Raw genomic sequence first — 14734 nt, 5'->3', positions numbered from 1 at the left:
TCTCTCTCTCTCTCTCTCTCTCTCTCTCTCTCTCTCTCTCTCTCTCTCTCTCTCTCTCTCTCTCCTCTCTCTCTCTCTCTCTCTCTCTCTCTACCTTCCTATTGTGTCACTAGAGTCATTATTCAATATTTATTGTCATAGTCATTTTTCTGATTAATATTTTCATGCAATAATTCATAATCATTTGAATTACTCATTTTCATAACTGATTAATTACAACTCCGATCGGCACCAAAATTATAAATCATGTTACGATACAACATTTTTGTTTAAATCTTTTATGAATGACAAAATATACCACCATGTTCGGTTTAAATGATGATAATTCATGATTCTTATCTTGTGGAAAAAGTTTCTGACCATTGAAATCCTTGTTCCCATTTTGGTGAGAGTTTTTTCGTCAGCAATCGTTTTTGGTTTGGTCCTGCGTTGCTTCAGGTAATTTTGATGTGTTGTTATATTACACTTTGTTGGTCGTTATGAATGAAAAACACACAACTAAATGTCTTCTCAGAAACAAACACAGGTCAGAAAATCACGATGACTCGGTCAAGATGGTAAGTTTTCTTTGGAAACCCTGTTACTCTAAACAACATCCAGCAATAAACAGTCTTTAAACTTACAGTTTGAAGATTCCAAGTCAGGGGTAGAATGCGAGGCGGTTTGCTTGGGTTCAGACCAGCAGATGCAATCAGAGGAGAAGTTAGTTGTGATCCTGTAACCAATCAAAGGGCAAGGCGATGGAACAGGAACAGAGACGATGTGATCAGACAAAGAGGAATTTTTCTTCACGCATATTGTAAAGTTCCCTTTGAAACCATCAAGTTATCCATCACAATACAATAAAACCCATCTTTATTCTACAAACTAGCAGTTAAACTGATGAGGCTTCTTGAAATATTAATCTCATTACCTGATCTCTGGTAGTTAACGCTTGTGTTGTCTCTGGGTCAAGGTGACCCGTTTGTGGTAGCCCTTATGTATAAGTTAATTTGTCAAAAGCCTGTGGTTTCTTAAATTCTCTGAAGACTTTTTAAACATGAACAATTTCTGGTGCCTTTAGGAAATATTTGCTAATTTCAAAATCTTCTTCACATTTGGAGCAATTATTTAAAAAGAAAAAAAAATGTAACCCTAGCCCTCACACTAACAATTTAATTGTTTTATTTTATTTCTTCAATTTTTTCCAAGACTGTCTTTATTTAACAATCTTCTTTTCTTTATATTATTTCATTGTGTTTTTCTAAATCACCTTTTTTTTTCAAATTAAATTATAGTAACTTTGTCAACTTCCATTTCAACTGTTTTTTTTTTCTATTAGGTGTTGGGGAATTTAAATGACTAATCGAGCAAATGCATAGAAAAGAAGTGTGAAGAGCGTTAGGAGATAAAATAATGAATAACTCGATAAATTTCATGAACTAATACTAATATTTTGGACTATTTTATTCTGTCATAGCATTGAATTTGCTTGCAGTGGAGGGGATTTAAGCTATTTAGAAAAATAAAATCCTATCCTTTGTTTAAAGAGTTAACTTGTGCTAACGACTACTCAATTCAGGACATCGAGTATTTAAACAATATTTGAAGGAGTGACATGTGAGAAACATTTAAACATTTTTTATAGATGCTGACACACTTTTTCCACCTCCCCCACAGACTATATGTTTTATATATGGTGTCTTGTTTATTTAAAGTGAGGTTTAACTTGATTTTTTGAATGCATTTGGTTGGAAAACATCATTTTATTGGTGCCATCTTTATTTATGAAGGTTTTGATATTCACTTATACGAATGGCTTTTATTTTGTGCTGCTCCGTGAAGATCTGGACATTTTTTGGAGAAATCATAAATCACAGCCGACCATCAAAACATTAAAACATATGAAACATTTATTGTGAAATAATCTTAGAAATATAACAAATTACCTCCCTGCTTTAGGTATACTCTGTCATAGTTCTTTAACAGTTAATAAATGCAATAATTTTATATAAATAAAACTTAAGACAGCACTGTAAAATGTGTTTCTTGCTACTTCACGTGAAGATTGTTCTTGCAATGTTGTGAGAACTTGACTGTTGTGCATTTATTTATGAAACAAGAGAATACCTTTGGTTTCCTGTTTTATCTTTCTGGATGCCACAAAAATCTCAGTTCTTTTCATTTTTTTTTTTTTTCATTTGCTCCCTCATGCTTAAAAATCACCTTTACTTTGTGAATTATTCATTAATGTCTTTTAACAAGTTTTGAATGTATTTAAAAATATATATAAGTATTTATGGATGTTTTTATAGATGGATGCGTTATTGCTGCTTGACCAAATAATTTCTCCTCCACGTATCAATAAAGTATCTGTCCATCCATCCATCCATCCATCCATCCATCCATCTTTTGACATTATGGAAATTAATGCAAACAGCGTTTTCAACCAACACGGTAAATTCCAGTCACAGTCAAAAAGCACTGTTGAATGATTACCTACAGAGTTCAACTTCTTTTGTGGTTTACAAAATTAAAACAATTAACATGTAAGAGATGTAACGGAAAACCTCCTCTAAATGAATCCCTCCTTTGATAACTGATCTCTTTCCTGCAGAGATGGCAGAGGTTCTTAAAAGCCTCAACCTCCTGGGGACACTGAAAGAGTCGATGGAGAGCAACCAATTTGCCGACATCAAGGATGCTGTGGAAGATCTCCTGCTGAGCAGGATCAACTTGGGCATTTTGTGAGACCGCAGCCACGAAAAATATACCTTCATGAACTCTCTCCGAGGGGTTGGACCTGGATATGAAGGAGCAGCTCCTTCACCGACTCTCGAAGGGGATGTAGAGAGCTACTCTGACCCTAAACACCAGGACTTTCGCTTGTGGGACCTGCTTCCTGTACCAAATGGGACTACGGTTGACATGGACAGCTACATGGATAAAGTAAACTTCCTTCGCTACAATGCGGTCTTTTTGACATTTTCACAGACGCCTGAAGCTAATGCAGTTGAGCTGTTTTCAGAGGCCCGGTCACTACAGAGACAAAATGTGTATATTATTATCTTATGGTTGGCGACAGAAACCCAAGAAGAAGTGGAGCTAAAGAGGAAGGCTTCCATGGAGGTGCTAGCATCACATGGAATTAGCCAGCCCAAAGTATACTTGGTGTTGCCCTCCAATCTAGAGAAGTTTGACTTCCCTGCTCTTTTGGAGGACCTGACCAAAGACCTTCCAGAGATCAGAAGTCAAGCTCTTCTCCTGGCTCTACCAGCGCTCACACCGGAGCTCATCGCCCAAAAAAAGGAGGCTTTTAAAGCTCTAGTCTGGGCAGCTGCCTCGCTCTCTGGTGGGATTTCAACCCTCCCTGTTCCCTTCGTGGCGTCCATGGTGGATTCAAGTGTAGCAGTTCGTATTCTGTCAAAGGCACAGACATCTCTCTGCCTCGACGAAGTTTGAACTTTGGGTTAACTACACTTTAAGTCGCACATTAGACAGGAAGTGAAACGAGTCTCACAATAGAAAAGTGAGCATTGAAGATGAACTGTGACTTCCTCTTGATAACACTTGAGCTGCTCATGTTCTCAGAGGTAAGTTTAAACTTTATTATATTAAGAAACATGCTGATGAAAGTAAATTACAAGTCTTTTTTTTAAGTCATTAACAAATTATAGTTCAATAATTGACTAAAACAATAATTTGGAATTGTATAGAAATATGTGTTTGTTTTAAATGTTTACTAGTTTAAAGGGTATTTTTATTCCTAGTAAATCATTTTATAACTTTGGTTTGACAAAAACAATCCTATGACTAATATGGAATTTCCCCGGCCGAGTAATGAATGTAATTAAAGGATTTATTGTATTTTTTTTTGTTTCTGTTTTAAACTGCAGAAACAAAAATATATCCTGAAAAGTTGACGTACACGATTCTCTAAATATATTTAAAAAAAGATGTGTCAGAAAAGGCACTTCACCTTTTTTATTCATGTCTTTGAACGTTCTTCCTCTTCCTGTTTCTCATTATCACTTCTTTAGTCCTTGTCTCTATTCTTTTTATGCTTTTTAAATTACAGCACAAGAGGTTTTGACACACAAGAAGAAGATTTTACAAATTAAACAACAATATATTTCTTATATTTAGGGTATTTATTTAATTTTATTCATAGTATTTCTTTCTTATTTCAGGTCATATCATTGAAGATGATGGGGAAAGATACACTTATATTAGTGTTTCTTCTGGCTGTAACAAGAGGTAAGTGTTGATTCACAGTTTTGAATTCCGACTCATCAGAACTCTTGTCAGCTGCAAATCAAAATCCCAACTTTGAGTTCAACAACAACCCACTGACTGCCACAGAAGGATCCTGTGTTCCAATTAAGGGAAGCTTCAAAAAAGATGTCGATGTAAACGAAGCCTATTGGATTTGGTTAAAAGATGCTCAATGGAATTATAAAGAAAATGACTTTGTGGGCACCGTCGTTCATAGTACTGATGTCGGGAAAAAACCCATCAGTCCAGAGTATGAAGGAAGAGTGACTTACATCAAAGAAGGGAAACAACTCACCATGACCATCTGTGACCTTAAAACAAAGGATAACGGAAAATATTCCTTAAGATTTTACAACACAAGAGACTGGGTAAAAAAATGGCATTTAAGTGATGTTTCTCTCACGGTTGAAGGTAAATTGTAAATCTGTATTTTTTCTGAACACAAATATACGTATATAAAAGACTTTCATGAATAAACTGTTGACAACGCCATGTAGGACTTACAGTATCTGAGATTAAATAACAATTTTTAAAACATACATTTAAGTACAAGAACCTCTTGATCGTAGGAGTTACTGAGAAGAAAGCTTGATTTTGGACGTCCAGAGTTGATTCTCTGATGTTTGTTTATTTGACGAAGACTTTTTAAAACCATTGATTTGTAAAAGACACTTATTAAATTACAATTAACATTGGACATGCATTCAATAGGTATGTGGAAGTGAAATGTGATCTTCAAGGGGATTTATACTTTGTATAGAAATGTTTTATATTTGTGTAATAAAAAGTTTAATTTCTGCAGAAAACCCATGCCTCATCAGTTTTGAGGAACGAGCTACAGTTTACTCCGTGACACTTCAGTGTTCCACCCTCAGCTCGTGCACCAGTCGTCTACTAATAAAACCTCTGGACCGATCATCAACAATCGATGGCATTGATGGACAACGTAGGACGGTCAGCTACGAAGCTAACTGGAAAGACAACGGGAGGCAGTTTTCCTGTCAAACCGAAGACAACAACGACCCGAATCTAGTCCGCAACCTCACTGTTAACATACGTAAGTGAACCTTTTCTACCGTCAAGATCGAAGACACTGGTGGAACACGTGAGAATTCAAAGGCAATGAAATACTGAACAAGTCAAAAGTATTAGCATCAGCTAGTTGACCGCAGCAATAGTATCATCGTTGGATTGTGATTCATCTCCAGATAAACCCAGAGAGACGCGGGTGAGCGTCGTCAATGCCAACAGGAAGTCTGACGTGGTGGAAAAGGACGAAGTGACCCTCGTCTGTTCATCAAGAGGGAACCCGGAGCCCACCTACAATTGGTATCTGGGGAGAGGGTGGAAATCCTCAGGACAAAACCTGACCTTCACTTCCATCAAACCTTCAGACAGTGGGAATTATACATGTGACGCTCAAAATGATCTCGGATTTCAACAGGATAGGGTTCAATTGAACGTTCAAGGTGAGATGATCAACTGTTGGTTCTTTTTTGATCAAAATTCCAGCAATTCTTCCCTCGCGTTCTTCAGTAGAAACTGGTGATTAAAAAAACAATCACTTATTCCAGTGGCGGCTTCTGATTCATTTGGTTAAAGAACGTTAGTGTGGAAGTCAATATGTGCCGACAGACTTTAAATTTCTAACACTGAGCATCAAAATCAGACTTTAAGATCAAACCCTCAAATGTTAAGTTTAATTTTTGGAAACATTTAAAAAAAAAAAAAAAATAAATAAATAAAAGTGGTTGAATTGTGATGGTTTTTTTAATTTTTAGTATGATTTTATTTTGATATTATAAAAACTTTTTACTTCAAAACACTTGTTTGTTTGTTTGTTTGTTTGGCGGGGTTGTTTACAACTAATTGATTTTAATTTAATTTTTTACATTGCATTCTTTTTTTTTACACCTAATTATAGCTACATTGAGTTGATTATATATATATATATATTCCTATAGTAATAAATACTTAAAGAGCCTTAAACTGAACTTCATTAGTTTAAATGTGTAACTCTTTACTGTCTATTTTCAGCTCTACCAGAAGTTGAGATCAAGACAACTAAAACTACAGTCAGACGAGGAATAAAGATGAGTTTGCAATGCATGGTGAAAAACAGTGACACAGAAGCTCATAGGTTTGAATGGAAAAAGGATGGAGAAACTGTGTCTGGAAAGGGTAATTATGTCATATTTAACACTCAACCTGAGCACAGAGGTATTTATACCTGCACTGCCTGGAACAGATTTGGTTCTGGAACATCAAGTCCTCTGCAGATTCCGGTTGAATGTAAGTATGAACAGAAAAACCATTAGAAATTCTAAACACTGAACGTTTTTTTGTTCCTTAGACAAACCCACAAATACAAGAATATTTACCAACATACCAAGCAAGACCATACGTTTGGATGAAACCCTCAAATTAACATGTGATGTTGACGCCTATCCTCCACCTCAAAGTTTCTCCTGGTACAAAACAACTATTGGATCTTCAAACAACCGGCACATAGACTCGACCATCATCAATAGCAAGACTATTACAAGAGTGCAGATATCAGACGAAGGTTGTTACCAGTGCGTCACCAGAAACAGCATCGGAAGAGGAGACGAGAGTGAATCAAAGTGCATCGAAGTTCTGTGTTAGTATTTCAACTTATAATCTCTCTCTCATTAAAAAATGCACCACGACAATTTAGCATTTCACCAGTAGAGGGCGACACCTCATTACTGTTTTTAACTTTCACTTGTGTTGCAGACAAACCCATGACTGTGAAAGTCCAGGTTGAACCAAGTCAGGAGGTGAAGGAGAACACGTTGATGACTTTTCAATGCCAATCACAGTCTCATCCCCCGGTGACCTCGGTGACCTGGACCAAGACGACCAACGGAAGAGCAGAAGATCTGGATCGATCTCAGACTTTGACTCTGCAGTCAGTCTCGTCCGCTGATAGTGGAGAGTATCGCTGCACAGCCCATAATGAAGTCGGAGCCTCAGAGTCTCCTCCGGTTAACGTCAGGGTCATGTGTAAGATGAAGACTCTTATTTTTTTCCATTTATCTGCTTGGATCTCGAATTTAAGAGAATGTCGCATAATTCAAAACTTCATTCTTATTTATTCGAGTTATTGGGGTCTGTTGGATGTAAACTGTCGTTTAATTAAACACAGTTCAAAGGGGCAAAGGTCATAAGAAACAGCTTAGCCAATTGTTTGCTAGAAATCAAACAATGGCTGAGTTAAAACACTCTACAGCTAAATGTGGACAAAACTGAAACTCTGGAGATTGCTCCTGATGATAAGGCTCCAGGGTTGAGTCAGTACTTGGGTGACTAAGGTCAGTCTGTCAAACTGAGCCTGAGAAACCTGGGTGTTGTATTTGATAAAGACATGTCTCTTGTTCAACACTGCAGAAAACTGACCAGAAACTGTTTCCTTCAACTGAGAAAAATCTCTAAACTTAGAAAAATGTTGTCGGAACATGATCTGGAGCTTGTAATCCAGCTCGGGCTCTGAGGTCTGTGGATCAGAATCTACTTATGGTTCCACGCACACGGTTCAGGACCAGAGGAGAGAAATCTTTTCAGGCTGTTGCTCCTAAGCTTTGGAACGATCTTCCTCTCTCTTTGCGCTTGATGGATCTACTGACTCCTTTAAGAAACATCTTTAGACGTTTCTATTTGTTCAGGCTTTTCCTTGATTTTCTGGAACTCCTGTTGTGTTATCAGTTTTATCTTGATCTTTAAAGTATATACTTTATTGAATATTGTTTTGATTGTTTAAGCGCTTTGTGACCCTGGTCTGGAAAAGCGCTATACAAATAAACATTTCTTACTTACATACTTACTATATGCGAGCAAAGAGAAAGGTTATCTATCATGTTACTGTATTTCAACACATTTTACTTCTTAATACTCTTGGATTTACACCATCTTTTATTCATTTTATGTATTTTGACTGTTAAGTCACTACAGAACATTTTGTGTAAATAATTTATGAATGAATAAATATACCACACAATTTATCATTTCACCAGTAGAGGGCGACACCTAATTACTGTTTTTAACTTTCACTTGTGTTGCAGACAAACCCATGACTGTGAAAGTCCAGGTTGAACCAAGTCAGGAGGTGAAGGAGAACACGTTGATGACTTTTCAATGCCAATCACAGTCTCATCCCCCGGTGACCTCGGTGACCTGGACCAAGACGACCAACGGCAGAGCTGAAGCTCTGGATCGATCTCAGACTTTGACTCTGCAGTCAGTCTCGTCCGCTGATAGTGGAGAGTATCGCTGCACAGCCCATAATGAAGTCGGAGCCTCAGAGTCTCCTCCGGTTAACGTCAGGGTCATGTGTAAGATGAAGACTCTTATTTTTCCCATTTATCTGCTTGGGATCTCAAATTTAAGAAAATGTCACATAATTGAATACTTCATTCTTATTTATTCGAGATATTGGGGTCTGTTGGATTAAACTTTCGTTTAATTAAACACAGTTCAAAGGGGCAAAGGTCATAAGAAACAACTATATGCGAGCAAAGAGAAAGGTTATCTATCATGTTACTGTATTTCAACACATTTTACTTCTTACTACTTTTGGATTTACACCATCTTTTATTTATTTTATGTATTTTGACTGTTAAGTCACTACAGAACATTTTGTTTAAATAATTTATGAATGATTAAATATACCACTCAATTTAGCATTTCACCAGTAGAGGGCGAATCTTCATTACTGTTGTTTTCTTTGAAACGTTTTTTCTGTTCAGATGTTCCAAGAGACGTCAAGATCCTGAAAGAGCAGCAGTTACCAGACCAAACAGGATCCGTGACGCTCACGTGCAGCGCTCAAAGCTACCCACAAGTCCAACAATACCTCTGGTACCTGAAGAAGACAGATGGACAAAATGACTCCCAAGTGTCGAGTCAGCAGAATCACACTGTGGACTCTGACAAGCCTGGGATCTACTATTGCTCCGCCAGAAACCAACTAGGCGAAAAGAGTTCGGAACCAGTGGAGATATTTTTGGAAAGTGAGTAAAAATTCCATCAGAACATTGATAATGATAATAACATATTTATTAAATGTTTTATTCAAGTATGAGATTCAACTAATGTTCTGTTTCAATACAGGCGTCTTTATGAAAGTCCTGAAGTACGTTTCCATCTGTGCTTCACTTCTGCTCATTCCTCTAGTATTTTGTCTCATCTTCAAGTAAGTCATAACATTAACACCATTTTTATTTTCATCTTGTACTAATTTGCCTTTTATTTAACATTACTTTTCAACCGCTGGATTTGGAGGAAATTCAAACATCGACAGGTAAGTTTTTCATGTCATACAAATAAATAAATACACATTTATTAGGAGACAAAAATAAATAAGTACTTATTTTTTACCTTAAAAATTTAATGACAACGAAACATTAACTCCACACGCTTTTGTTATGTTATGTTATTTCATGTTTTTATTTTTAATTGGGTTAATCTTGCTCGAAAAAAATGAATAAAAAATATTGGATAGTAAGTGAGGACATGGTTTCATTTATTTGCAGAATTGTCTCCATGACATTAATCCAATGTTGAATTTTTCATTTAACTTTGCTGTAACTTGACATTTCTAACTCCTTAAAATTAAAATATCATTTTAATAAAGTTTAATGATGATGATCATGATGTGACCAATAAAAAACATCATGGTCAAATTAGTAGATACACTTCACTTTATTTGCAGAATCAAGCGGTTAAAAACCCAAAGGAAGTTCAAGCCGGACCTTCTTCAGAGGAGCCTCTGAATTATACTTCAGTGTGTTCTAGAGAAAAGTGAGTTTTATAAGATGTTTCTGTCTGAAAATTATGGATTAATTGTTTTGTTTTCAGTAGAAAGCCAAGACCAGAAGACGTGTACGCTGTCGTATCCAAACAACATAAGCGAAAAAAAGTAAAATAATTAATTTCTTTTTTTTTTCCAAGCATTTAATAATTTATATTACTTTTTTCTAGGCTGCTCGAAATGATGCAAAAAAGTCTCCATCAAAGCATGACAGCAGTGACCAGGAAGTGGAGATGAATTATTCCGAAGTGAAGTTCACAGCTAACAGACCAAACTGCAAAGTCAGCAAATCAAGCAGCTTTGAAGAAGAGGAGACGGAATACTCATCGATCAAAGTCTGAGGAGAAGAAAAGTAGAACAGAATTGATCTTTTAAATCCTTCAATATTTTTCAAACAGAAGATAATTGAAGAACCATTGTTTAATTTTCTTGGATCTTTCATGTTGCTTAAGTTCTGCTGTTGAAACAAAAGAGTCCAAATTAAAAAAAAGTTTCTATATGTTTGTAATTTATGAAAAGAAGTTTTGTATGTTTTAGACTACTAGGTTCATGTTCTGGCAGATCATTTAAACACAAAGAAATGTTACCCAGATTGAAAATTGTCTCAAAAATCAGAAGAAGAAAAAAATGACATTCTTTCCTATGGAAAATTAACATCTCTAAAAATTGAGAAAAAATGCTGCGAAAACCAATAGAAATGTTCAGCAGACAATGTGAACAAAAACAAAATGTAACCTAAATACCGAAAATGTGACTTCATAAGTCCCAAAAATCTGATGAAAAAAAAAACGATTTTTCATTTGAAAAAGTTTTTTTTTTTTTTTTTTAATACACAGAATAGAATGTTTCTAAAATGGTAAAACATTTTGTGGGGGTTTTGTGTTCCGGTGAACCGACCCCTCCCCAGTCTCGTACTGGTAATCGTGGTGGTGGAAAATGAAGGACAGACACATGGATGAGTTTAAGAAAAATGCTCGTTCAGAGAATTATGCAAAAGTCAGAGACAAACTTACGTGAACACAGGTGCTAGCAAGCAGAGAGATCTATCGCAGACGTCTTTGAATGCCAGAACGCAAAGATCTCACAAAATGGTGGATCTTTTATAGTATGAATATTCATGTTAACGCCTCTAGTCATTTGTGCATGTAGGATTGGTCAGTAACTGTAAACACTTGATTCTAAGATGGCCGCCGCACGTGGCTGTCGTGGAAATTCACCAAAGTTTGTTGTCTTTTTTTTTTTTTACAAAAAGCAAACATGGTGTTCGGGTGGACACATCAACGTTACCCACATTTTAAAACATGACTTTCTGATTTATTTTTTTTTACTTTTAAAAAATGTCCCGAAATGAAAGTGTCTATAAATGGAGAAAGAAAAATGCATCATAAAAAATTCATGTGATCACAAATGAATGGTCACCAACATTTGAAAGTTGGGTTTACCGAAGTCTCAAAAATTCAGAAAAAAAATTAAAAATCACCTTGAAAATTGAAAAAAAAATGCTCAAAAATCAAAGTCTAACATAACTCCTCTTAATGTATGGAAAGAAAATGCATAGAAACCAAAGTTCTTCTTATTACAGACTGTATGACCACACAAAAAATATAGTAACATTTCAAAATGTGATCTTTTTGCGGAGTTAGTCTCGAATTCTCAAAATGATTTAAGTCTACAATGGGGAAAGAAATGATGAAAAAACATGTCCCAGCGGACCATGTTACACATGTGTAAAATTATTTGTGTTACCTAAATTTTTAATATATACATTTCTGAAGTCTCAAAAGCCCAGTAAAAAATGATTTTTTTTATTTGACGAAGTAAAAAAAAAATGTCTGGAAATCAATGTCACCAAAATGGTTTGGCACATGGCAGCGATAAACAACACAAATACAATGATAATTTGCAGTCAAAACTCTTGTTGGTCACATTTATCACTTTAAAAACAATTTAACTTGTATTTAAACCACAAACGAAATCACAAAAAGGCAATTTGTACAACAACCAGGTACAAGAAATTAGAATTAGAAGTATCAATCATGTAGAAATGATTATAAAATGATTCAGTAGCAGCAGTAGCAACAGTGTGGTTACATTATTAACATTAATTATAGAAAGTTGGGTACGATCTGAGTTTAATATATCTTTCATAACTACTGTGGTTTTGGTTGAGGAGACAAGAGTGAACCAAAGTGCATCAAAGTTCTGTGTTAGTATTTCAACTTATTATTAATCTCTCTCTCTCTCTCTCTCTCTCTCTCTCTCTCTCTCTCTCTCTCTCTCTCTCTCTCTCTCTCTCTCTCTCTCTCTCTCTCTCTCTCTCTCTCTCTCTCAATAGTAACCTTCCTATTATGTCACTAGAGTCATTATTCAATATTTGTTGTCATAGTCATTTTTCTGATTAATATTTTCATGCAATAATTCATAATCATTTGAATTACTCATTTTCATAACTGATTCATTACAACTCCGATCGGCACCAAAATTATAAATCACGTTACGATACAACATTTTTGTTTAAATCTTTTATGAATGACAAAATATACCACCATGTTCGGTTTAAATGATGATAATTCATGATTCTTATCTTGTGGAAAAAGTTTCTGACCATTGAAATCCTTGTTCCCATTTTGGTGAGACTTTTTTCGTCAGCAATCGTTTTTGGTTTGGTCCTGCGTTGCTTCAGGTAATTTTGATGTGTTGTTATATTACACTTTGTTGGTCGTTCTGAATGAAAAACACACAACTAAATGTCTTCTCAGAAACAAACACAGGTCAGAAAATCACGATGACTCGGTCAAGATGGTAAGTTTTCTTTGGAAACCCTGTTACTCTAAACAACATCCAGCAATAAACAGTCTTTAAACTTACAGTTTGAAGATTCCAAGTCAGGGGTAGAATGCGAGGTGGTTTGCTTGGGTTCAGACCAGCAGATGCAGTCAGAGGAGAAGTTAGTTGTGATCCTGTAAGCAATCGGAGGGCAAGGCGATGGAACAGGAACAGAGACGAAACAGGTCAGTGACAGGTGATCAGACAAAGAGGAATTTTTCTTCACGCATATTGTAAAGCTCCCTTTGAAACCATCAAGTTATTCATCACAATACAATAAAACCCATCTTTATTCTACAAACTAGCAGTTAAACTGATGAGGCTTCTTGAAATATTAATCTCATTACCTGATCTCTGGTAGTTAACGCTTGTGTTGTCTCTGGGTCAAGGTGACCCGTTTGTGGTAGCCCTTATGAATAAGTTAATTTGTCAAAAGCCTGTTGTTTCTTAAATTCTCTTAAGACATTTTAAACATGAACAATTTCTGGTGCCTTTAGGAAATATTTGCTAATTTCAAAATCTTCTTCACATTTTGAGCAATTATTTAAAAAGAAAAAAAAATGTAACCCTAGCCCTTACACTAACAATTTAATTGTTTTATTTTATTTCTTCAATTTTTTCCAAGACTGTCTTTATTTAACAATCTTCTTTTCTTTATATTATTTCATTGTGTTTTTCTAAATCACCTTTTTTTTCAAATTAAATTAAAGTCAACTTCCATTTCAACTGTTTTTTTTTTCTATTAGGTGTTGGGGAATTTAAATGAAAATTGCAGCTTGCTCACAAGGTTCTGAAGAACATTTAGCCCTCCTTTAGATGATAGTGTCGAGAATAACAAGGTAGAAGCCGAATTAAGCACCAAAATAATTTTACTTTAAAATGTGTTTTGAATAGGAAAATCAAGCTGACGAATACGAGGACTTCGATCCAGAGGAATCATCTCCATGACAATGATTCAATCACCAGAGTTGCACCACAGATCACAGAAATCAAGAGTTGGCTTCAGTCACAAGGGAAAGAGAAAATCTATCGTCTGTCATAATGTTATGGATACATTATAGTTTTGATCATCATCTCATATCATCTCTTGCCTCACTTTTTTATGCTCCTCACTTGAATAAAAGGTTAAAAATTTGTTGTAACGCTCCAAGAAAAAGAAATGAAAAGAAAGAAGAAATTGTGTTTTCATTATCATAATGCAGATCATTTTACGATCATTTATCTTAGAACATCTGCTCACTTCCTCCACCAACTCTTTTTCTCACCCATCATCTGATATCTCATGTTTCAATGTAATTGTAGATATGCGTTAATAAAATGTTCATTTTTACCAAGAAAATGCCTGTGTCTGCAAATAACAAGTGTTATTTAAATTTAGTTAGTAAATGCATGTCTGTGATTCAATAAGTTTTCTTCTTGAAAAGAAAATAATTTATTTTATAAAAAAAAAATCTATAATGGTTCAGACTATGACAAGGACACCTGCAGGAGCCAAAGATCTCACTCTGGGAATGAAAAAGAAAAAAAATGCTTCAGGGAATCTCGTCAATAACATTCCAGACGCACCAACCTTGACACTTAAACACATTGTTTTCTCTTCCTTTCATCGCTTCTCTACATTGTCTGTTTTTCTCTCCCCTAACTCTGACGCAGCTTAAGACAGAGCTGTTGGGCTCAAAGTTTAACTCCATTCTAGAGGAAACCACGGTAAGGTTCTCAACGAATCCCTATTAAAGTTCCGATCTCTGTAACTGGGTTTCCATTACCGTTTTCGTGAAATAAATCCATATTTCTTCCCTTTTGACTCAAACGTTCGCTAGCTAG

General features: G+C 35.5%; 1 protein-coding gene and 1 pseudogene across 1 annotated transcript; both read left to right on the top strand.

The window, feature by feature from the left end:
• The first annotated feature begins 2598 nt into the window (after window positions 1–2598).
• LOC148062401 (interferon-inducible GTPase 5-like) lies at window positions 2599–3441 on the top strand (annotated as a pseudogene).
• A 755-nt stretch (window positions 3442–4196) lies between these two features.
• On the top strand, window positions 4197–10650 carry LOC148062400 (B-cell receptor CD22-like). The gene is made up of 14 exons (XM_087779094.1): window positions 4197–4236; window positions 4288–4665; window positions 5057–5311; window positions 5463–5723; window positions 6292–6546; window positions 6608–6895; window positions 7012–7281; window positions 8337–8606; window positions 9021–9284; window positions 9385–9467; window positions 9548–9574; window positions 9986–10074; window positions 10132–10192; window positions 10255–10650. The coding sequence occupies exons 2-14, from the start codon at window positions 4551–4553 to the stop codon at window positions 10423–10425; spliced, it is 2409 nt and encodes an 802-aa protein (XP_087635220.1). The 5' UTR covers window positions 4197–4236; window positions 4288–4550; the 3' UTR covers window positions 10426–10650.
• The last annotated feature ends 4084 nt before the right edge of the window (window positions 10651–14734 follow it).

Source organism: Callionymus lyra, chromosome 17, assembly GCF_982586985.1.
Source record: "Callionymus lyra chromosome 17, fCalLyr1.hap1.1, whole genome shotgun sequence".
Classification (NCBI taxonomy): Eukaryota; Metazoa; Chordata; class Actinopteri; order Syngnathiformes; family Callionymidae; genus Callionymus; species Callionymus lyra.
This window is presented reverse-complemented; position numbering and strand designations above follow the sequence as displayed.